The sequence below is a fragment of the Loxodonta africana genome, chromosome 5, assembly GCF_030014295.1.
Source record: "Loxodonta africana isolate mLoxAfr1 chromosome 5, mLoxAfr1.hap2, whole genome shotgun sequence".
Lineage (NCBI taxonomy): Eukaryota > Metazoa > Chordata > Mammalia > Proboscidea > Elephantidae > Loxodonta > Loxodonta africana.
Genome location: NC_087346.1, coordinates 87760141 through 87785985, shown reverse-complemented (window position 1 = coordinate 87785985; position 25845 = coordinate 87760141). Strand labels below are relative to the sequence as shown.

The window sequence follows — 25845 nt, the reverse complement described above, 5'->3', positions numbered from 1 at the left end:
CTACTCCCTCTTTTTCTTCTTTTCTGTCTTAAAAAACTTTTGATAACCAAATAAGCAACATTTTATGACAAGAAAAGTGACGATTGCCACACAAGCCAGTAGAAACCCAATCACATCCAAAGAGTGGTACTGGTACCAGGTGAGGCTGAGGGAGGCTGGGCGAAGGTGCTTGGCTCCTTTGTGGCGCATGACAAACTCAATCCAGAAGACGGCTCGATCCAGGGGCTTAACAGGCTGATCATGATGAATGGCTGATAACCTCATAGCATTCTCTTTATAGCTGAAGAAAAATCAAATAGACATCAACTTAGAGAAGAAACTAGAAAAGAAAAATAAGTGAAATTTTCATGCAAATGTGAAAAATGAGTGCCACATAAGATTGGAAGAAAAATATACTATTTTCCTCTGAGATGATTTTAGAGATCTTAGTTTACAGGCTAGAATTTGTTAAATATGTACAATTTCAATGTGTAAAAAAAAAAAAAAAATTTTTCTTTTTTTTTTAAAGAAATATAGAAGTTTGGGGAGGACATGATTTGAAAGAGCTAAGTTTAAAGCAAAAAATGAAAAAGAAAAGAAAAAGATCATTTGAGAAATTGTTAATGGGCCAGGTGTACAAGTTTAAAAATAATACCATTATCCAGAAATAAGAAGCAGGTATATCATGAGGTCCAGGCATGTGTCCAGGCAGGGCTGGTTAGGAATTAGTGTTGGTCAGGAATTGGTATTGACCTTATGAGACTGTGTAGTTAAATGTGTGAAAGTGGTTTGTCTTAGTTTGAAACTTGATTCTGGCTTTTATTTGCTGCCTGTTCTGTGCAAGTTATCTATTCTCTCTGTGTCTCAGTTGTTTCTTTGTTAAAATGGAATAGATGGGGTAGTGCCTCTGTTATCTGATTATTGTGAGGAATAATGCATTGAGTCTTAGAATACTTAGAATTGTTCCTATCATGTAGTAGAGACTCAGCAAATGTTTGCTATTGTTATTTTTATTTTTCCTGTTAGTTTTGTTATTTTAGATTGTGGATATTGCTCAACATTTCACTTTGAGGCATTGCAGTTATATTTGCTTTTATTCTGTTGAAAATCATTTTGATCAAGGGAGAAACGTCAGTAAAGGCATAGGGTTTATAAACTCTGAATCCCAAAGTGCTATAGCATGACACTGTAGCAATAGCAATGGAGGTAACTTGGCTCTTTGTTACTTAAAAAATACAGTGGAAGGGCTACTACTCCTGAAGTATGTTTGGTATATAACAGGGAAAGAATGTAATGACGATGTCACTTAATACAAGCAAAGAACTTAATAGACATAAGCTAATAAAGAAACTCTGTTCACATTTCAATACCACCATAATATTTATTAAAAATTAAAATTTTATAAATAGATCTATACTAGAGAGATATATTTTTATATGAATTTACCAAATGAGAAGTATATTCCTTTTAAAACAATGAAAAATAAAATAAGCTTAACATGGTTATCATGTAGAATGAGCAATACCAAAAACCTGTTGCGGCTGAGTCAATTTAGACTCATAGTGACCCTATAGGACAGAGAAGAACTGCTCCATACGGTTTCCAAGGAGCACCTTGTGGATTTGAACTGCCGATCTTTTTGTTAGCAGCCATAGCTCTTAACCACTATGGCACCAGGTTTCTGAATGACCAATAGGTGTACTAAAATCAAAATATTGCTGTGTTCAACATGTAAATGTCCATGGTGCTATTATCATCAATAAATTTTCAAATAAATATTTTATTTCCTCTTAAAGTCAGTATGAATGAAAAGGAAAAAGCATACAGAATAATTATGATAATAATAGCATTAATTATATAATTGAAATTAATGTATGTCTTGAGATAATTTGGGCACCCAATATTTCTGATTTCTTTAATTTTGATTTTTGAACAGGGAACATTCCAACATTCCAAATGATGAAGATCAAAGACTATAGCCTTCAGTATGGGTTACATTTCAACATAAAGAAAACAAAAATCGTCACAACTGGACCAATAAGCAACGTTATGATAAATGGAGAAAATATTGTAGTTTTCAAGGATTTCATTTACCTGGATCCACAATCAACACCCGTGGAAGCAGAAGTCAAGAAATCAAACAACGTAATGCATTAGGCGAAGCTACAGCAAAAGATCTCTTTAAAGTGTTGAAAAGCAAAGTTGTCGGTTTGAGGACTAAGTTGTGCTTCACCCAAGCCATTGTATTTTCAATCACCTCATATGCATGCAAAAGCTTTACAATGAATAAGGAAGACCAAAGAAGAATTGATGCCTTTGATTTTTTTATATTGGCGAAGAATATTGAATATACCATGGGCTGCCAGAAGAACAAATCTTTTGGAAGAAGTATAGCCAGAATACTCCTTTTAAGTGAGTATGGTGAGATTTTGTCTCATATACTTTGGACACGTTATCAGGAGGGACTAGTCCCTGCAGAAGGACATCATGCTTGGTAAAGAAGATGGTTAGTGAAAAATAGCAATACCCTCAACGAGATGGATTGACACAACGCTGGGCTCAAACATAGCAATGATTGTGAGGATGGCGCAGGATAAGGCAGTGTTCTCTTTTGTTGTGCAAAGGATGGCTGTGAGTTGGAACTGACTCTACAAAACCTAATAATAATTCCAACATGTGTTTTTCAAGTCAATGAATTTTAATTTTACAATTCTTCCAAAAAAGACAAAAATAATCATAATCAGAAGAACTAAGGCTTTGCATACATTTATGATGGCAATGGAAACCCTGGTGGTGTAGTTGTTAAGTGCTATGGCTGCTAACCAAGAGGTCAGCAGTTCAAATCTGCCAGGTGCTCCTTGGAAACTCTATGTGGCAGTTCTTCTCTGTCCTATAGGGCCGCTATGAGTCAGAGTCGACTTGACGGCAGTGTGTTTGGGTTTATGATGGCAAAGGGTTTTGTTTTTGTCTTAGTCATCTACTGCTGCTATAACAGAAATACCACAAGTGGGTGGCTTTAACAAAGGGAAATTTATTCTCTCAAAGTCTAGGTGGTTACAAATCCAAATTTAGGGTGTCAGCTCCAGGGGAGAGCTTTCTTTCTCTGTCGGCTCTGGTGGAAGATTCATTGTCATCAATCTTCCCCTGGCCAAGGAGCTTCTCAGGCACAGGGACCCCAGGTCCAAAGGACACGTTCTGCTCCTAGTGCTTCTTTCATGGTGGTATAAGGTCCCCACTCTCTGTTAGCTTCCCTTTCCTTTTATCTCTTGAGAGAATAAAGGTGGTGCAGGCCACACCCCAGGGAAACTACCTTTACTTTGGATCAGGGATGTGACCTAGTAAGGGTGTTACAATCCCACCCTAATCTTTTTTAACATAAAATTACAATTCTACCCTAATTCTCTCTAACATAAAATTACAATCACAAATTAGAGGACAACCACACAATACAGAGAATTATGTTCCAGCTGAATAGATGCGTATATTTTTGGGGGGACCTAATTCAGTCCATGACAGTTGGATTTCCACATTTTTCATGGTTTTAATTGTACATATTTTCACCCCTAGTTTTACCATTTCTAGTAATGGGAGCAAATTATCAGGCTAGAAAGTTTTGGAAGCATTAAATATAATGGAAATTTGAGGATGATTTTGTCATGCTGATTTACTAAAAACAAACCATTTTATTATTGTATATTTTTAGGTGCCATTGAGTCAGTTCCAACTCACAGCAACCCCGTGTACAACAGAACGAAATGCTGTGCCCAGTTCTGTGCCATCCACACAATCATTATTATGCTTGAGCCCACTGTTGCAGCCACTGTGTCAATTCATCTTGTTGAAGGTCTTCCTCTTTTTCACTGGCCCTCTACTCGTATTTGTACATTCACATTCCATTTATTAATGGATGTTTGCAGCTGTTTCTTCTCATTTTGAGTCATGCCACATAACCAAATGAAAATTCCAAAAGCTTGACTCCATGCACATCATTAAATTCGTCTCTACTTTTAGGAGATAGCTCTTTCCCAGTAGTATTTTGAGTGCCTTCCAACCTGAGGGGCTCATCTTCTGGCACTATATTAGAAAATGTTCCACTGCTATTCATAGGATTTTCTGGCTAATTCTTTTCAGAAGTAGACAGCCGGGTCCTTCTTCCTAGATTGTCTTAGTCTGAAGCCAACTGAAACCTGTCCATCATGGGTGACTCTGCTGGTATTTGAATACCAGTGGCATTCCTTCCAGCATCACAGCAACACACAAGCCCCCACGGTAAGACAAACTGACAGATGTGTGGGGGTAATGATTTTAGAATAGCTTAAAACATTTAGAATTGCATGCTGAGAGTGTCACACAACTGTGCAGAGTAGTATTTTTACTAACAGTCACGGTCCCTACATCAAATTTGTTCTCATCTCGTAATTCTTCCATTTCCAACTAGAGTGATTCCTCTCATTTTCCCTATTGGCCGTTTCAAAACTTCCCCACTGAGGTCAGCACAATTTGACTAAACCAAAAGCAAAGAAGTTTCCTGAATAAACTGGATGCTTCAAAGGCCAACGTAGCAGGGACAGGGGTCTGGGGACCATGGTTTCAGGGGACATCTAAGTCAATTGACATAATAAAATCTATTAGCAAAACTTTCTGCATCCCACTTTGAAGAGTGGCGTCTGGGGTCTTAAACGCTAGCAAGCAGCCATCTAAGATGCATCAATTGGTCTCAACCCACCTGGATCAAAGGAGAATGAAGAACACCAAGGACACAAGGTGATTATGAGCCCAAGAGACAGAAAGGGCCCATGAACCAGCAACCACATCATCCTGAGACCAGAAGAACTAGATGTTGCCCGGCTACAACCAATAACTGCCCTGACAGGGAACACAACAGAGAACCCTTGAGGGAGCAGGAGAGCAGTGGGATGCAGACCCCAAATTCTCATAAGACCAGATTTAGTGGTCTGACTGAGACTGGAAGGACCTCAGTGGTCATGGCCCCCAGACCTTCTGTTGCCCCAGGACAGGAACCATTCCCAAAGCCAACTCTTCAGACATGGATTGGACTGGACAATGGGTTGGAAAGGGATGCTGGTGAGGAGTGAGCTTCTTGGATCAGGTGGACACTTGAGACTATGTTTGCCTCTCCTGCCTGGAGAGGAGATGAGAGGATGGAGGGGGTTAGAAGCTGGCAAAAAGGACACAAAAAGAGAGAGAGGAGGGAGACAGCAGACTGTCTCATTAGGCGGAGAGTAATTGGGAGTGTGTAGCAAGGTGTATATGGGTTTTTGGGTGAGAGACTGACTTGATTTGTAAACTTTCACTTACCCAAAAACAAAACTTTCACTTAAAGCACAATAAAAATTATTAAAAACAAAAAAAACTTCTCCATTATCCTCAAACCTGTGACATATCATTCCCCCAACATCATCAAAAAACAAGCAGAAAACTTATTATAACCACTCACGATGGGTCATTGATGACAGTCTTCAAAGCACTGAGCAAATCTGTACTTGTCATTGTGTTCATGTCCAGACTCACTGCTGCCCCCTTGGCCTTCATGCGATCAATGTTTTCAGGTTGATCCGCAAACAAGGGAATGCCCACCATAGGGATCCCATGGTAGATAGCCTCATAAATGCCATTGGTTCCACCATGAGTTATAAAAGCTTTGGTCTTTGGGTGACCTGGGAATGGGTGAAATTTAGCAAAATTATTCACTATAATTTGTAGAAATAAAATGAGAAATACAAGGAACTCAATGAGACAGTGATTTCTGGGAAACAGATTATCTCGCCTGTAAAACTATATTTCAATTGTTTTTAGATCTCTGAGCAGGAAGCAATTAGGTCTACTGGAATAGTAAGTGAGGGGTTCATGAGAGAAATGGTATGTGCCTGGAGACTTTAAAAATGAATAGAAGATTGACAGGTGGGTGAACTGAAGGAGAATATTCTGGATAAAAGTAACAACATGAGCAAAAAAAGGGCATCAGAACATATTTTCTTAGAGAAACAGTGAGAAAAAGACTCAGTCTGATATGTAGGGTGTCCAAGGCAAGCGGCAGTGTAATGACGGTCGTGCTGGACTCAGAAGAAGGGAAGGCGGTTCTTTATCATGAAATGTTTCATCAGTTCATGATAAACGTTTTGGATATTTTTCTACAGAATATGGAGAGTCATTGGTTCTAAGGGAGGGGCTGTTAATGTTTGCGTTTGAACTATCTCTGTAAGAGTGGAATGGATAGGTATGAGGTGAGAGTATTAGGGGACAGAGTGATGATCCTGGAGGCTATTATAAAATTCCAAACAAGAAGCAATTCCTTCTGAAATAACAGATACCTTGCTTCTGGTCTGAAGGATTATGACTGTGTATAATGAGATGCCAATTATTATATTTCATTTTTTTTCCCCACCAGAACAAGAAAATAAATATAAAAAACTTATGCTTCATTTTTGAGTTTTTCAACAGTAAATGCTGAAAAATTGGCTTTCTGTTGAACTATTATCCTTCTGACTGTTACTCATATTGTCAGTATTTATTCTCTAATCTTACCAAGGAGGTCATTCTGGGGGATCCACTTATACAGTCTCGTATTGGGTCCTAAGTTATCTGGTTTCTTGCCATCAAATCGCCACAGCACCTATTAAGATAAAGAAAACACTTTATTCTGTGAAAAGAGCTGCAAAATTATGTTGTTGCTGTTGTTAGATGCCATCCAGTCGGTTCCAACTCTTAGCAATCCTATGTACAACAGACCAAGCAATGCCTGGTCCTGTGCTCTCCTCACAATCCTTGTTATTCTAGAGCCCATTTTTGCAGCCATTGTGTCAATACATCTCACTGAGGATCTTCCTCTTTTTCACTGACCCCTTCTTTACCAAGCATGATGTCCTTCTCCAGGGATTGATCCCTCCTGATAACATGTCCAAAGTATATGAGACACAGTCTTGTCATCCTTGCTTCTAAGGAATATTTTGGTTGTATTTCTTCCAAGCAGATTTGTTTGTTCTTTTGGCAGTTCGTGGTATAGTCAATATTCTTTTCCAGCACCACAATTCAAAAAGCATCAATTCTTCTTTGGTCTTCCTAATTCATCATTCAGCTTTCACATGCATATGAGGCAAATGAAAACACCATGGCTTGGGTCAGGTGCACCTTTGTCTTCAAGGTGACATCTTTGCTTTTCAACACTTGAAAGAGTTCTTTTGCAGCAGATTGCCCAATGCAATGAGTCTTCTTTAATTTTTTTATTGTGCTTTAGGTGGAAGTTTACAGCTCAAGTTAATTTCTCATACAAAAATTAATATAAATATTGTTATATGACACTAGTTGCATTTCCTATAATGTGACGGCACACTCCCCCATTCCATCCCAGTCCTGTGTCCATCCAACCAGGTCCTGTCCCCTCCTTGCCTTCTTATCCTACCTCCAGACAGGAGCCATCCCTTTGGTCTTATGTATTTATTTGAACTAAGAAGTACACTGTTCACCAGTATTATTTTATGTATTATAGTCCAGTCTAATCTTTGTCTGAAGAGTGGACTTTGAGAATGGCCTTAGTTCTGGGTTAACAGCATGTCTGGGAGCCATGGCTTCTAGGGTTCCTCTGGTCTCAGTAAGATTCTTAAGTTGTCTATTTACATGAATTCATGTTCTGCTCCATACATTTTTTGTGTTCCTTCAGGGACTCTCTGCTGTGTTCCCTGTCAGGGTGGTCACTGGTGGTAGCCATGCGCCATCTAGTTCTTCTGGTCTCAAGTTGATGATGTCTCTGGTTTATGTGGCTCCTTTGTCTGTAGGGCTAGTATTTTCTTTGTGTCTTTGGTGTTCTTCATTCTCCTTTGCTCCAGGTAGCTTGGGATCAGTCGATGCATCTTAGATGGTTGCTCGCAAGCTTTTAAGACCCCAATGCCGCTCACCAAAGTAGGATGTAGAACATTTTCTTTATAAACTATCTTTTTCCAATTGAGCTAGATGTCCCCAGAGACTATGGTACCCAGCCCTCAGCCCAGTAATTTGGTCCTCCAGGGAGTTTGGATGTGTCTATGAAGCTTCCATGACCCTGACTTGGTCAAGTTGTGCTGACTCCCCTGGTATTGTGTACTGTCTTACCCTTCACCAAAGTTACCACTTATCTATGGTCTGATTAGTGTTTTTCCCTCCCTATTCCTTCTCTCCCCCTTAATCATCAAAGATTGTTCCTTTTGTTTGTAAGCCTTTTCATGTGTTTTTATAATAGTGGTCTCAAATAGTATTTGTCCTCTTGTGGTTGACTTATTTCACTCAGCAAATGTCCTCCAGATTCATACATATCGTGAGATGTTTTGCAGATTTATCTTTGTTCTTTATTGTTGTATAGCATTCCATTGTGTGTATGTACCATAGTTTATCCATTCATCTGTTGATGGACATGTACATTGTAATGCTGCAATGACCATGGGTGTGCATATGTCTATTCATGTGACAGCTCTCATTTCTGTAGGATATATTCCTAGGAGTGGGGCTGTTGGAAGGTATGGTATTTGTATTTCTAGCTTTTTAAGGAAGCACCATGCTGTATCATTTTCCAAAATGGTCGTATCATTTTACATTGCCTCCAGCAGTGCATAAAGGTTCAAATTTGTTGGATTATAGTTTCTCATGGGACTCTTTTATAATCCCTTTTATTTTAGTTGTGCCTTTTTTAATGTTCCCCATTTCATTTCTTATTTGGTCTGTTTGCTTCCTCCCATTTTTCTTTTGTCACTTTGGTATATGGTTTGTTGATTCTTTCAAAGAACCAATTTTTGGTTTTATTGATTTTTTGTATTGTTTTTATATGCTCTATACCAATTATTTCTCTCTGATCTTTATTATTTCCTTTCTTCTGGTGGCTGTGGGCTTCTTTGCTGTTTTCTTTCTATTTGTTCAAGTTGTATAGCTAATGTTTTGATTTTTCCCTTTCTTCTTTTTTTCATGTGTGCATCTACTCCTATAAATTGATCTCTGAGCACTGCCTTCGCTGTGGCCCAGAACTTTTGCTGTAATCTATTTTCATTCTCGCTTGATTTCTTCTCTTACCCAGTGGTTTTTCAGCTGGATATTATTGTTTCCTTGTATGTGATTTTTTTCCCCTGGCTTTTCCTGTTATTAATGTCTACTTTTATGGTGTTGTGATCAAAGAAGATGATTTGTATTACCTCAACGTTTTGGATTTTGTTGCAAGTTGCTTTGTGGCCTCAGATATGCTCAATTCTGCAGAATGATCCATGTGCATTGGAAAAGAATGTTTACTTTGTTGATGTTGGATGGAGTGTTCTATATATGTCTACAAGGTCAAGTTGATTGATTGTGCCCTTTAGATCTTCTCTATCTTTGTTCAGTTTCTTTCTAGATTTTCTGTCTTTTACCGAGAATGGTGTGTTGAAGTCTCCCACTATTATTGTGGGACTGTCAATTTCTCTTTTCAGTGTGTTAGAGTTTGTTTTATGTATTTTGGAGCCCTGTAGTTGGGTGCATAGATATTTATATTTGGTTATATCCTTATGGTGGATTGTCTCTTTCATCATTATGTAATGTTCTTTCTTGTTTTTTATGGTGGTTTTTGTTTAAATTCTATTTTTATCTGAGATTAAGATTGCCAGTGCTACTCTTTTTTGGTTGCTATTTGCTATATATATATAAATATGTTTTTTTTCATCCTTTGATTTTTAATATATTTATGTCTTTGTTTCTAAAGTGTGTCTTTTGTAGAGGGCATATTTCCAGGTCAAGTGTTTTTAATCTATACTGTCACTCTCTGTCTCTTTATGGGTGCATTTAAGCCCTTTATATTTAGTGTGATTATTGACAGGTATGACTTTATTGCTGTCACTTTATGGGGTTTTATTTGTGGTGCTGTTTTCCTTGTTCCTCTTACTATCTTGAGCTGAATTCCTTTTGTTTCTGGATTTTTCTATAGTTTTTATAGATTTTGTGTTCACTGAGACTTCATGTTTTTCTTTATTTTTATGAGCAGGTTTGTTAACTTTCTTTGAAATTATCTTCAAATTTACTCCTACCTTCCTAAGTTTAAACCAGTCTTTTATTACTTGAACCACCTTGACTTCCTCTCCATTTGAAAGTTCTTTACCTACACCGCTTGTTCCCTCTTCTGTTGTTCTGATGTTGTTGTAATTTACAGACTGACCTCTCTGGTTCCATGTTGTATTTTAGTTTCATTGTATCCTTGGAGAGTTCATTACCCGGGTTTCTATCTGGCTGTTGCTGTCCTGTGACCTAGATTCAGATTGTTGTCTGATGTTTTTGATCCTATAACTGAAGGACTTTCTTTAACAATTCTTGTAAGTTTGGTTTTGTTTTTACATATTCCCTTAATTTCTGTTTAACTAGAATTGTCCTAAATCTGCCATTAGCAGGGTCAGTCGCTCAGTTATAGTGTAACAGGGCAGGTCCAGAAGAGAAGGCAAGGAGGGGATGAATCATTTATCTGTTAGGGCCAAAAGGCCCAGGAGTATATGCTGGTGCCACTCAGGAGCTCAGTGCTTAGTGCACAGTGTAACTAGGCAACAGGGAAGAGAGAGGTTATGACACGTGGAGCTAAGTGTGTGAGAGAAAGAAGAGAGAGACACAGGAGTAAAAAAATAAGTAAATAAAGTGGAAGTGTGGGAACATCTGGTGCATGGGGCAGGGCAGACCTGGGGTGACCATGTTCCAGTGGCTTTCTCACTGAGCAGTGTAGCTTGGCCTATCATGAAGTGGCATGGGCAGTGTACAGCATAGGTGCTTGGGAGAAAGGATAGGAAAAAAGGGAAAGAGAGAGAGTAGCAAACAAACAAAAATACCCAAAAATACAAATACAACAACAACAACAAAAATAAATTTGATGCTGAGGCAGTTGGCCATTGGAGGTTCACAGAATTGAGTGGTAATGCACTGATGTGTCTCACTGGGCATAGTGACACAGCCCTTCTCGAAGAGGTGGAGGCAGCACAAGGCCTAGGTGGGAGGGAGAAGGCAAGGGGTTAAGGAGAAAAATAAAGAAAAATAAAAAATATGGTTCTGAGAGAGCTGGCCTATGGGGGAGCCATGTGCCGAAGGCTCTCTAGCTGACAGGTTCAGTACAGCCCATCAAGAAGGAGGGGAGGGGGGGCGGAGCCAAGATGGCGGACTAGGCAGACGCTACCTCGGATCCCTTTTACAACAAAGACACGGAAAAACAAGTGAATCAATCACATACATAACAATCTACGAACCCTGAACAACAAACACAGATTTAGAGACGGAGAACGAACTAATACGGGGAAGCAGCGATTGTTTCCAGAGCCTGGAGCCAGCGTACCAGTCAGGTACGGCACAAGCACAGAGACCTGCTCCACCCCCCTGAACTAACCTCAGGAGGGGGACCAGCCGGGTCACGCGGGCGGCATGGGACGCAGCCGGTAGGAGAAGTCCCCGGGAGGCAGTGACTGGTATTGGAGCAGAAAGAGCAGCATCCGAGCCGGGGAACCATCCCGCAGGGATTTGGACTGGACGCAGGTACACCATAAAAACGGAGAGTTGCTCCACCCCCTGAACTAACCCCGGGAAGGGGACAAGCCGGATCGCGCGGGCGGCGTGGGACGCAGCTGGTAGAAGTCCCCGGGAGGCAGCGACTGGTATTGGAGCGGGGAAAACAGCGTCCCAGCCGGGACACTCGGTCACGGCACAAGCACGGGGAGCTACCCCACCCATCTGAACTAATCCCGGGAGGAGGCCCAACTGGTTCTTGGGGGCGGCACGGCCACGTAGCTGGAGGGACGAGAAGTCCCCGGGAGGCAGCGACTGATTTTGGAGTCGAGAGTGCACCGTCCCAGTAGGGGAGACTTGACGCTGGGCGTGGAGCTGGAAGCGGAGGATCTGACCGTGACTCCAGCGGGCCAGACCCCCCAGGGGCAATCTCCACACAGCCAGCACACATAGGCGACGCGCCCGCGGGAATCTCAGATATAATAGTCATTCCAAGCAAGACAAGCAACTCTGGCTATATTCTGAGGTGCTACTCTCCTATCTCTCTGTTCCCTCCTCCACCCTCCCCAGGCGGCTTCATTAACATCTGAATAGCCTGAGCCAGAGGGAGAACTCTGATAGGGGTCTGACTGCAGGTTTTTTTTTAGCGGATTTTCTGGAAAAACTAGTTTCCCAGTGATGGCTCGGAGACAACAATCCATATCAAACCACTTAAAGAAGCAGACCATGACAGCTTCTCCAACCCCCCAAACAAAACAATCAAAATCTTTCCCAAATGAAGATACAATCCTGGAATTATCAGACACAGAATATAAAAAACTAATTTACAGAATGCTTAATGATATCAGAAATGAAATTAGGATAACTGCATAAAAAGCCAAGGAACACACTGATAAAACTGTTGAAGAACTCAAAAAGATTATTCAAGAACATACTGGAAAAATTAATAAGTTGCAAGAATCCATAGAGAGACAACATGTAGAAATCCAAAAGATTAACAATAAAATAACAGAATTAGACAACACACTAGGAAGTCAGAGGAGCAGACTCGAGCAATTAGAATGCAGACTGGGACATCTGGAGGACCAGGGAATCAACACCAACATAGCTGAAAAAAAATCGGATAAAAGAATTAAAAAAAATGAAGAAACCCTAAGAATCATGTGGGACTCTATCAAGAAGGATAACCTGCGGGTGATTGGAGTCCCAGAACAGGGAGGGGGGACAGAAAACACAGAGAAAATAGTTGAAGAACTCCTGACAGAAAACTTCCCTGACATCATGAAAGACGAAAGGATATCTATCCAAGATGCTCATCGAACCCCATTTAAGATTGATCCAAAAAGAAAAACACCAAGACATATTATCATCAAACTCACCAAAACCAAAGATAAACAGAAAATTTTAAAAGCAGCCAGGGAGAAAAGAAAGGTTTCCTTCAAGGGAGAATCAATAAGAATATGTTCTGACTACTCAGCAGAAACCATGCAGGCAAGAAGGGAATGGGACGACATATACAGAACACTGAAGGAGAAAAACTGCCAGCCAAGGATCATATATCCAGCAAAACTCTCTCTGAAATATGAAGGCGAAATTAAGATATTTACAGACAAACACAAGTTTAGAGAATTTGCAAAAACCAAACCAAAGCTACAAGAAATACTAAAGGATATTGTTTGGTCAGAGAACCAATAATATCAGATATCAGCACAACACAAGGTCACAAAACAGATCGTCCTGATATCAACTCAAATAGGGAAATCACAAAAACAAACAAATTAAGATTAATTAAAAAAAAAATACACATAACAGGGAATCATTGAAGTCAATAGGTAAAAGATCACAATAATCAAAAAGAGGGACTAAATACAGGAGGCATTGAACTGCCATATGGAGAGTGATACAAGGCGATATAGAACAATACAAGTTAGGTTTTTACTTAGAAAAATAGGGGTAAATAATAAGGTAACCACAAAAAGGTATAACAACTCTATAACTCAAGATAAAAACCAAGAAAAACGTAACGACTCAACTAACATAAAGTCAAGCACTATGAAAATGAGGATCTCACAATTTACTAAGAAAAACGCCTCAGCACAAAAAAGTATGTGGAAAAATGAAATTGTCAACAACACACATAAAAAGGCATCAAAATGACAGCACTAAAAACTTATTTATCTATAATGTAAATGGACTAAATGCACCAATAAAGAGACAGAGAGTCACGGACTGGATAAAGAAACACGATCCATCTATATGCTGCCTACAAGAGACACACCTTAGACTTAGAGACACAAACAAACTAAAACTCAAAGGATGGAAAAAAGTATATCAAGCAAACAATAAGCAAAAAAGAAGAGGAGTAGCAATATTAATTTCTGACAAAATAGACTTTAGACTTAAATCCACCACAAAGGATAAAGAAGGACACTATATAATGATAAAAGGGACAATTGATCAGGAAGACATAACCATATTAAATATTTACGCACCCAATGACAGGGCTGCAAGATACATAAATCAAATTTTAACAGAATTGAAAAGCGAGATAGATACCTCCACATTTATAGTAGGAGACTTCAACACACCACTTTCGGAGAAGGACAGGACATCCAGTAAGAAGCTCAACAGAGACACGGAAGATCTAATTACAACAATCAACCAACTTGACCTCATTGACTTATACAGAACTCTCCACCCAACTGCTGCAAAATATACTTTTTTTTCTAGTGCACATGGAACATTCTCTAGAATAGACCACATATTAGGTCATAAAACAAACCTTTGCAGAGTCCAAAACATTGAAATATTACAAAGCATCTTCTCAGACCACAAGGCAATGAAACTAGAGATCAATAACAGAAAAACTAGGGAAAAGAAATCAAATACTTGGAAAATGAACAATACCCTCCTGAAAAAAGACTGGGTTATAGAAGACATCAAGGAGGGAATAAGGAAATTCATAGAAAGCAACGAGAATGAAAATACTTCCTATCAAAACCTCTGGGACACAGCAAAAGCAGTGCTCAGAGGCCAATTTATATCAATAAATGCACACATACAAAAAGAAGAAAGAGCCAAAATCAGAGAACTGTCCCTACAACTTGAACAAATAGAAAGTGAGCAACAAAAGAATCCATCAGGCAGCAGAAGAAAACAAATAATAAAAATTAGAGCTGAACTAAATGAATTAGAGAACAGAAAAACAATTGAAAGAATTAACAAAGCCAAAAGCTGGTTCTTTGAAAAAATTAACAAAATTGATAAACCATTGGCTAGACTGACTAAAGAAATACAGGAAAGGAAACAAATAACCCGAATAAGAAATGAGAAGGACCACATCACAACAGAACCAAATGAAATTAAAAGAATCATTTCAGATCATTATGAAAAATTGTACTTTAACAAATTTGAAAACCTAGAAGAAATGGATGAATTCCTGGAAAAACCTAAACTAACACATTCAGAAGTAGAACAACTAAATAGACCCATAACAAAAAAAGAGATTGAAACGGTAATCAAAAAACTCCCAACAAAAAAAAGCCCTGGCCCGGACGGCTTCACTGCAGAGTTCTACCAAACTTTCAGAGAAGAGTTAACACCATTACTACTAAAGGCATTCCAAAGCATAGAAAATGACGGAATACTACCCAACTCATTCTATGAAGCCACCATCTCCCTGATACCAAAACCAGGTAAAGACATTACAAAAAAAGAAAATTATAAACCTATATCCCTCATGAACATTGATGCAAAAATCCTCAACAAAATTCTAGCCAATAGAATCCAACAACACATCAAAAAAATAATTCACCCTGATCAAGTGGGATTTATACCAGGTATGCAAGGCTGGTTTAATATCAGAAAAACCATTAATGTAATCCATCACATAAATAAAACAAAAGACAAAAACCACATGATCTTATCAATTGATGCAGAAAAGGCATTTGACAAAGTCCAACACCCATTCATGATAAAAACTCTTACCAAAATAGGAATTGAAGGAAAATTCCTCAACATAATAAAGGGCATCTATGCAAAGCCAACAGCCAATATCACTCTAAATGGAGAGAACCTGAAAGCATTTCCCTTGAGAACGGGAACCAGACAAGGATGCCCTTTATCACTGCTCTTATTCAACACCGTGTTGGAAGTCTTAGCCAGGGCAATTAGGCTAGACAAAGAAATAAAAGGTAACCGGATTGGCAAGGAAGAAGTAAAGTTATCACTATTTGCAGATGACATGATTATATACACAGAAAACCCTAAGGAATCCTCCAGAAAACTACTGAAACTAATAGAAGAGTTTGGCAGAGTCTCAGGTTATAAAATAAACATACAAAAATCACTTGGATTCCTCTACATCAACAAAAAGAACACCGAAAAGGCAATAACCAAATCAATACCATTCACAGTAGCCCCCAAGAAGATAAGATACTTAGGAATAAATCTTACCAAGGATGTAAAAGACCTATACAAAGAAAACTACAAAGCTCTACTACAAGAAATTCAAAAGGACATACTTAAGTGGAAAACATACCTTGCTCATGGATAGGAAGACTTAACATAGTAAAAATGTCTATTCTACCAAAAGCCATCTATACATTTAACGCACTTCCGATCCAAATTCCAATGTCATATTTTAAGGGGATAGAGAAACAAATCACCAATTTCATATGGAAGGGAAAGAAGCCCCGGATAAGCAAAGCACTACTGAAAAAGAAGAAGAAAGTGGGAGGCCTCACCTTACCTGACTTCAGAACCTATTATACAGCCACAGTAGTCAAAACAGCCTGGTATTGGTACAACAACAGACACATAGACCAATGGAAGAGAATTGAGAACCCAGACATAGATCCATCCACATATGAGCAGCTGATATTTGACAAAGGACCAGTGTCAATTAACTGGGGAAAAGATAGCCGTTTTAACAAATGGTGCTGGCATAACTGGATATCCATTTGCAAAAAAATGAAACAGGACCCATACCTCACACCATGCACAAAAACTAACTCCAAGTGGATCAAAGACCTAAACATAAAGACTAAAACGATAAAGATCATGGAAGAAAAAATTGGGACAACCCTAGGAGCCCTAATACAAAGCATAAACAGAATACAAAACATTACCAAAAATGATGAAGAGAAACCCGATAACTGGGAGCTCCTAAAAATCAAACACCTATGCTCATCTAAAGACTTCACCAAAAGAGTAAAAAGACCACCGACAGACTGGGAAAGAATTTTCAGCTATGACATCTCCAACCAGCGCCTGATCTCTAAAATCTACATGATTCTGTCAAAACTCAACCACAAAAAGACAAACAACCCAATCAAGAAGTGGGCAAAGGATATGAACACACATTTCTCTAAAGAAGATATTCAGGCAGCCAACAGATACATGAGAAAATGCTCTCGATCATTAGCCATTAGAGAAATGCAAATTAAAACTACGATGAGATTCCATCTCACACCAGCAAGGCTGGCATTAATCCAAAAAACACAAAATAATAAATATTGGAGAGGCTGCGGAGAGATTGGAACTCTCATACACTGCTGGTGGGAATGTAAAATGGTACAACCACTTTGGAAATCTATCTGGCGTTATCTTAAACAGTTAGAAATAGAACTACCATACAACCCAGAAATCCCACTCCTTGGAATATACCCTAGAGATACAAGAGCCTTCATACAAAGAGATATATGCACACCCATGTTTATTGCAGCTCTGTTTACAATAGCAAAAAGTTGGAAGCAACCAAGGTGTCCATCAATGGATGAATGGGTAAATAAATTGTGGTATATTCACACAATGGAATACTACGCATCGATAAAGAACAGTGACGAATCTCTGAAACATTTCATAACATGGAGGAACCTGGAAGGCATTATGCTGAGCAAAATGAGTCAGAGGCAAAAGGACAAATATTGTATAAGACCACTATTATAAGATCTTGAGAAATAGTAAACCTGAGAAGAACACATACTTTTGTGGTTACGAGGCGGGGAGGGAGGGAGGGTGGGAGAGGGTTTTTTATTGATTAATCAGTAGATAAGAACTGCTTTAGGTGAAGGGAAAGACAACACTCAATACATGGAAGGTCAGCTCAATTGGACTGGACCAAAAGCAAAGAAGTTTCCGGGATAAAATGAATGCTTCAAAGCTCAGCGGAGCAAGCGCGGAGGTCTGGGGAACATGGTTTGCGGGGACTTCTAAGTCAATTGGCAAAATAATTCTATTATGAAATCATTCTGCATCCCACTTTGAAATGTGGCGTCTGGGGTCTTAAATGCTAACAAGCGGCCATCTAAAATGCATCAATTGGTCTCAACCCACCTGGAGCAAAGGAAAATGAAGAACACCAAGGCCACACGGCAACTAAGAGCCCAAGAGACAGAAAGCGCCACATGAACCAGAGATCTACATCATCCTGAGACCAGAAGAACTAGTTGGTGCCCGGCCACAATCGATGACTGCCCTGACAGGGAGCACAGCAGAGGACCCCTGAGGGAGCAGGAGATCAGTGGGATACAGACCCCAAATTCTCATAAAAAGACCAAACTTAGTGGTCTGACTGAGACTGGAGGAATCCCGCGGCCATGCTCCCCAGACCTTCTGTTGACACAGGACAGGAACCATCCCCGAAGACAACTCATCAGACATGAAAGGGACTGGTCAGTGGGTGGGAGAGAGATGCTGATGAAGAGTGAGCTAATTATATCAGGTGGACACTTGAGATTGTGTTGGCAACTCTTGTCTGGAGGGGGGATAGGAGGATAGAGAGAGAGGGAAGCCGGTAAAATTGTCAAGAAAGGAGAGACTGAAAGGGCTGACTCAAGACGGGGAGAGTAAGTGGGAGTAGGGAGTGAGATATATGTAAACTTATATGTGACAGACTGATTGGATTTGTAAACGTTCACTTGAAGCTTAATAAAAGTTATAAAAAAAAAAAAGAAGGAGGGGAGGGTGATGCACAGGGCTAGGTAGATGGGAGAAAGGAAAGGAAGGGAGGGAGAGAGAGAAAAGAAACAAAAACAAACAAATCAAAACAAAATATCGCAGGGAAGGAGCTGGCTAGTGGGGGCAGCATGGACTCGGGGAGATAGTGTGCCAGTGGCTCTTTAGCCAAGCAGTGCAACATTGCCTGTTAAGAAGGGCCAGGGGCAGTACACAGGTCTAGGTGGGAAGGAGAAAGGAAAGAAAGAAAGCGAGAGAGAGAAGAAACAACAAAAAAAATACACCTGAGAGACCTGGCTGGTGGGGGTGGCATAGAACTGCAGAGGCCTGGTTGGTGGATTTCTAGCTGAAATGGTACTTTCCTTCAAGAAGGGGCAGGGACTGCACATAGAGCTAGCTGGCCAGGAGAGAAGAAAAGAAGGAAGGTTGAAATGAAAAACAAGCAAAAAAAAAGCTAAAACAACAACAAAAAATGGTGCTGAAGGTGCTGGCCTGTGAGGGTGGGGTGGACTGTGGTGGCAGTAAGCTGGTGTTTCTCTGTCTGAGTGACAGTGGCCAGGAGAAAAGCAGTAGAGGCCAACTAGAAGGAAGAAGTGTTGGGGCGGAAGCTTGTATCCCTGGTAACTGGGTGCTCTGTCTCCTGGTGGAAGCTCTATGAAGTTGCCTTCCCATACCCCATGTCTGTGTTCCTTGGTGGCTGTAGTCCAAGATGACAAATAAGTACCATGTTACCTGGTAGGGGACCTCCACTCCATAGCTCTCAACATTCTATGTTCTCTGTCAGTTTCTTACTCCATTTGGTGCTTCAAGTTATTTATCTTGTCTTTTAGGGCTTCAGGATTGATGTTTGTTATCTGTTTTACTTAATTTTTCAGGTTCTTGCTGCAAGGGGATAGCATGGTGCTTCTGTCTAGAGTGCCCTGTTCCCCAGACTTTGTTGTTTTGTGAAATACTTTTTACCTTCCTATCTGACCTAGTATTCTAATCACCAAATTAAAATTCTACTCTTTTCTGATAATGTCTGCATTTAGTATAGTGACCTCAATAATCCTGTAAGAAAAAAGAGTGAATCATGGACAGAATTCAGTAATTCCTCTATACCTGGCTACAACATCATTATAATGCCAAAACTTCTCACTGCAACTGTTAAATATATGTATTTCTCATCACAATGTTAATGCTAAAGTAGTTATCAGTTAAAAAGCCTTCATATTATTTTAACATCTAACACCAAAATTTTGTTTTCACACTTAAATTTGAGATAAATTGGAGCTATCATGATAGTTTACCTTCCCAGAGAAAATTTCTATACTCAGACCCTTTACAGAGTTGAACAGACTAGTGAAGTACTTGCTCACCATTAAGACACCTTATCTACCTTTTGTGGAATCTGGGCAAGGGCTGATGCAATCGTTTGGGCCCTTTCTTCTGTGATGTTACTGACTATTGATCCAAGAGTAAACACCACAACACCATATTCTCCAGAGCTCTGGACAAACTCTTCCATTTCCTGTGAAGAAAGAAGTTGTTTCCTTATGAAACAGCAAAAAAATTAACAATATGTATTCATTTTTTGACAAACAAGAGAAAAAAACAAGCAGACAATCAAAACATCAAAACCAAACCTGTTGCTGTAGAGTCAATTCTGACTCATAACAATCCTATGTGTTACAGGGTAGAACTGAGTGCCACAGGAATTTTGGTTGTAATCTTTATGGAAGCAGATCTCTGCACCTTTGTTCTGTGGTGCCATTGGTAGGGTGGAACTGCCAAACTTTTGTTTTGTAGGTTTGTGTCACATAGAGGTCTTCAGGTATTGACAGAGAGAAATTATTAGAATAATGGCTGCTTTTTAACAAAACTAATCAGTCGGTTCCTTTGGAAGGATATGTGTGATGTGAGATCTATGGCCTCTATTATGTATATTTGTGTAAATGTGTTAATGTGTGTGTGTGGTGGAAGCAAGAAATGAAATTAAGCTATTACGCAGTAGTGAGAGGGATTCTGACTCTTTATTTAGAGTTATTAATTACTAATATACATTCTTAGAAGGAGGGATCACAATAGGGTCTTAACTCAGCTTTAACTGCATATAGTTATATTTCTACTGGAGTCCCAGCACAGTGCAAAAGATTACTGTGCTCAGCTGTTAACCAAAAGGCTGAAAGTTCACGTCTACCTAGAGATGCACCAAAAGAAAGGCACAGTGATCTTTTTTTGAAAAATCAGCCAAGGAAAACCGTATGGAGCACAGTTCAACTCTGATACATGAGGGATCACCATTTGGAATCAACATAATGGCGCCTGTTTTGTTATAGTTTTACTAAATCACATGTGTTTATTTGAGAAGGTTTTCTGGAGAGTTCTTTTAGTTGGGAGTCATTAGTATTTTACTTCCTAACTATGAACACTAAGAAAAATTAGTTATGGTGGTGGTGATTGTATTTCCATATTTCTCTGTTACATAATCCTTTTATGTCAGAACTTAAACTTTCTCACAATTTCTCAACTATTCCCCTAGTATACCCCTTAATGTCCAAAGGTTAAGAATCCCTAATATTCAAAAGATTTGAGTTTGGAGTTTCTGTGAAATAGTTATAAGAGTTCTATTTACAATCGATGAATATACATTTGTAGTTACATATAGGAATGTCCACATTATTTCTGCAATTTAAATATTTACCATAAATATTTTAACTATTATGGTACTATTTATCCTCCTTTTCCTCCTCCTCCAAACACTGTCATTTTCCTTTAATGTGAATGGGAAAATCTTTCACCAATAAGATTAGATTGCTTAAAATTATCATTAATCATACCACAGCGTTTTAACCCTACAAAAGATATTATATATAGTCTAAACAATTTGAATTCAAAGTAAGTAGTGACTTTTAATCCTTGAATAAGATCTCAGTATTATGTTGCTGCCAAAAAGACGGTAGACAAAATGGATCTCTTAATAGTCTATGCATTAGTGCAATAAAGAGTGCTTGCTTTTCATTTATGTCTTAAAGTTGTAATATTAATTTAAAATATATTAGTTTCTTCCTTTCCTTCATAAGGTATATTATCCTATATGGTGAAAGAATTATTTTGTAATTTTGAACAAAGAGAATTTTCAGATAAAATGGTAGAAATTAGTTCATCTTTAGTATGTACACAGAATTTATTGTCCTTATTAGATGTACAGGATATATTTTCTTTGTTCATTTTATCAGGAAGCTATGAAATAGATACCTATATACTCAGAGGGGAGCTCTGGTGGCACAGTGGTTCAACATTCGACTGTTAACCAAAAGACTGGCAGTTCAAATCAGTTCCAAGGTCGACCACTCCTTGGAAACCCTGTGGGGCAGTTCTGCCCTGTCCTATATGGTTGATATGAGTTAAAATTGACTTGAAGGCAACTTTTTTTTTTTTTTTTTAAATATGGACAGAGTTTTACTGAAGTTTCCTGTAGGGTTGATATATGGCAGAAAACACTTCCTTTGATAGATATGCTAAACAATTCCTTCTATTCTCAAAGATGTAAAACCTGGATTTTCAAATGATGAATGGTTTCAATGCTGTAAACCGAGGCTCTAAAGCTAATAAATTTTGGGTTTCCTGCAAATATTGTTGGGAGCACCCATTTATGTTCACTCATTTATGTTGTTTAGGAACGGTCTTCCTCTAAGCTACAATATTGGTGAAAAGCCTAAATCCTTACAACAAAATTTAAGCATTTCATCCAGCTTCATCTGTTTTCCAAAATGTATACATTCACTTTTAAAAACTCCATAGAATCATTTCAACTGAAAATACAAAACAAACAATAATAGGTTTACTTTAGGCAAGGGACTGGCGGGTTTGCAGTGGAGTCCTCCAACAAAATCAAAATGTGGCAAGAATGGGCGAGGAAACTCAATATCCCAATAAGTTCGAATGAGCCATATATCAGCTTTCCCCATTGTCTCATATAATGTAGTGGGTCTTCCTGAAAAGAAAACAGAAACAAAACATGGAGGTAACTTGAGAAAATTGTTGTCTGAGTATCAGGGGAATTTTCAGAAGGGAGCTTAGAATAATGGATCGAAAAGTGTTTAAATGTGTGAGAGAAGACTTACATCTCTAATGTCACATCAGTCCACTCACCATCATAAACAGTTATTAAACCTAAGCCACTGTAGAATTCAATATGCATTTGTTTTCTCTAAAGTTGGTTGTCTTGGAATAAGTACAACCAGAATGCTCCTTAGAAGCACGGATGGCAAGACTACATTTCGAATACTTTGGATGTGTTATCAGAAGGGACCAGTCCCTGGAGAACATCATGCATGGTGGAGTACAGGGTCAGTGAAAAAGAGGAAGACCCTCAACCAAATGGATTGACACAATGGCTACAACAATGGGCTCAAGCATAACAACAATTATGAGGATAGTACAGGGTCAGACAGTGTTTTCTTCTGTTGTACGCAGAGCCGCCAACAACAACAACAACAAAGTTGCAAAAGTAACACATGCAAAAATGCAAACAACTAGAAATTGAGCTCCCCAATCCATCCTACCACAGCCATGGAAACACCTTTCCCAGAAATACTAAGTCTGGTATCTACAATTTAGCAAGTTAGTCCCTTAATACTCAGTTTTCCAACTAAACTGTGAGGTTTTTGTGAGTAAGGCTCAATCCTTATATCAACTACTGTATCTGGTTCAAGTTAAGAGCTGAGTAATATTTTATTAACAAATAAAACTATTTGCAATTAACAACTGGAAAATTTTGAAAAAATTATAGAAATAGATGTGAATTTTGTTTTTTTTAAATAGTGAAACACAGTTTTCAAAGAATACCGACTAATAACTTGTACGTCAACCCTTCAAAACTATGATAGGCCTGTAAGACAGATGAGTTGTAAGCACTTAATGAAAAATTGTACAATCGTTAGGGTTCACTAGAAACAAGTTGTGCTAAATTATATTATCTGAATTATGGCTATTTGGCTAGCAGATTAATAAAATATTGTAGACACAAGCTGTAAGTTTTTGAGTCTAGGATAGAGCCACTATATCTCTCAGCTGAGAAGGAATCCTCAAAAGGTAATATTGAAAAATAATTCAACTAATGAATAAGAAAATTGAGCTATAAAAGAAGTCATTTTTCCAATGCTACATAGATAGTTTGAGCCCTGCTGATGCAGTGGTTAAGAGCTCTGCTACTAACCAGAAGTTCAGCAGTTGAAATTCACCAGCAGCTCTTTGAAAATATTATGAAGTAGTTCTACTTTGTCCTATAGCATCTCTATAAGTCAACATTGACTTAGTGGCAACGGCTTTTTGTTACATAGACAGTTATGCTAGAAATAATGTGACACTCTTCAATCTACATGTCTGTGATCATCCAGACATTCACTGAGGTTTGCAATGACTTTTTGAAGACAAAAATACACTAAGATAGATATGTAATCAAAAAAATTCTAAGTGTCTTAATTTTTGAGCTTCCAGCTTTCAGGAGTCTGTTGTGATAAGCCACTGGGTTCTTCAAACTGATTCTATTACAGAAGAAAAAAAAAAAAAAGAAGCCTCTCTAAAATATTTGTGAGATTGATAGATCATTTCCTATTTTCATTTCATCTTTTACTTACAAAAACCAAATTCCTCTCTCTTCTTATTTACACAAACTCAAATTCAAAGACACAAGGAAAGTTCGGACTTCATTCTATCAACTAAAAACAAGACTTACCTAGTACGTCACTGTAAAACTGATCCCACTTCTTCTCATTAAGTGCCTGGAACCAAAAGTCAAAATAGAGCACATATATCATATTTTTTACCCTCTCCAAGAATGTCATTCGATCTTGTAATTCTGACAGAACAATAGGTACATAGGAAGGAGGGGTTAAAAGTCCTCCACTATACTTTTCAACTGTATAGCCATAAGTGAACCGGACACTATACACAAAGGGTATTTTAAGTAGCTCAGCCAGTAGCTCACCACAAGGAGCAATGATATCTGCAAGAACGACATCAAACCTTGATTTCTGTAGTTTCATCATGAGTTTCTTGTTGAAAACTGCTTCTTTACAGAGATTTTCAATAAAATCAGAATATTCCCACTCCATTTCTTGTATTTGTGAAAAATATGTCCAAAATGTATCTTTCGGCAGATCATATGTCCATTTCCTGGTGAATTTCATGAAAAAAATCTCAAAATCATCTTTAGTAAGAGATGTAGGATAAACCTCAAATTTTATTGCAGATGGTGTGTTGGGATCAATAAGAATGGAAGCCGAAGATGTTAGAACAGTCACCTCGTGACCCCTCTGAATAAGTTCATGCAATATTATCTTTATATTGATCCAATGACTATATTCTGTTGGCCACACCAGCACTTTTCCACAAGTTCCACAGCTAATGTAACAACTCAGTTGTATTAGCAGAACTGAAATCCATTTCTTAGACATCTTGGTTTAATGAATTCTTCTTTTCAAATTGCTGTTTCATTTTACTATTGCTTGTACTTATATCCCAGGAGAAATCAATTAAGAAGTTAAAATACAACTCTTACAGGGCAAAGTAAACACATTATATGAATAGTCAGAGCGTGCCAAGTGGAAAGAAGCAGAGGGGAGATGACCTTGTGTTTTATGAGTGTACTTCAAGTCCCTTTTATCGTAAGTGCTATCATTCAGCTAAGTTTCAAGGACCTAACATTTGGGTGTCATTTGTGATATATAAAAGATTCTAAAATAGTGTTAAGAACTGTGGCAATTTGAAGACACTTCTGACTGCAGTGTCCTTGACACAAGAACTAAAGAAAAAGTAATTAGACAGTTACATTAGCATATTTTTGGATAACATGGTTCAAGGCTTTTTGTGTCCAGTAAAGTCTTTGTTGACATATAATTCACATACCAAAGAATTCATCAGTTTAAAGTGTACAATTCAATAGTTATTAGTATATGCACAGAGTTGTGCAATCGCCACCATGATTAATTTTAATACATTTTAGTCCTTCCAAAAAGGAATCCTGTGCCCCTTACCCATCGTCTCTCAGTGTTCCCATCTTCCTTCTCCCCCTAGCCCTAGAAAACTGCTAATTTACTTTCTGTCTCTATAGATTTTTCTATTTTGGACATTTCATATAAATGGAATCATACATTTTTTTTTTCTTTTTGTGACTAGGTTCTTTCACTTACCATAATATTTTCAAGATTTTTCTATGTTATATAAATTGGGTTGCTATGATTTGGAATCAACTCGATGGCACTGGGTTTGGTTTTTGCTTTTTTTTTTAATAGAAATTGTTGTCATTGTTATTAGGTGCCATCAAGTCAGTTCCCACTCAAAGGGACACTATGTACCACAGGACAAAACATTGCCCAACCCTGTGCCATGTTCGCAATTGTCATTATGCTTGAGCCCATTGTAGCAGCCACTGTGTCAATCCAT

At 38.5% G+C, this 25845-nt stretch overlaps 1 protein-coding gene across 5 annotated transcripts; it reads right to left on the bottom strand.

Moving 5' to 3' along the window:
- On the bottom strand, positions 1 to 25465 carry LOC100664281 (UDP-glucuronosyltransferase 2B17-like). 5 transcript variants are annotated; one of them, XM_010595714.3, is made up of 7 exons: positions 24548 to 25465; positions 24137 to 24196; positions 22245 to 22393; positions 19796 to 19927; positions 6526 to 6613; positions 5438 to 5657; positions 1 to 280 (listed from the first exon to the last, which is right to left on the bottom strand). In XM_010595714.3, exons 1-7 carry the CDS (start codon positions 24855 to 24857, stop codon positions 1 to 3), a joined length of 1239 nt encoding a protein of 412 aa, XP_010594016.2. In that variant the 5' UTR covers positions 24858 to 25465. The 5 variants fall into 5 exon arrangements, with proteins under 5 accessions (XP_010594016.2, XP_023410881.2, XP_003415958.2 ...); XM_023555113.2 differs by having other exon boundaries at positions 22245 to 22389; positions 24133 to 25465; XM_003415910.3 differs by having other exon boundaries at positions 24137 to 25465.
- Positions 25466 to 25845: the final 380 nt, after the last annotated feature.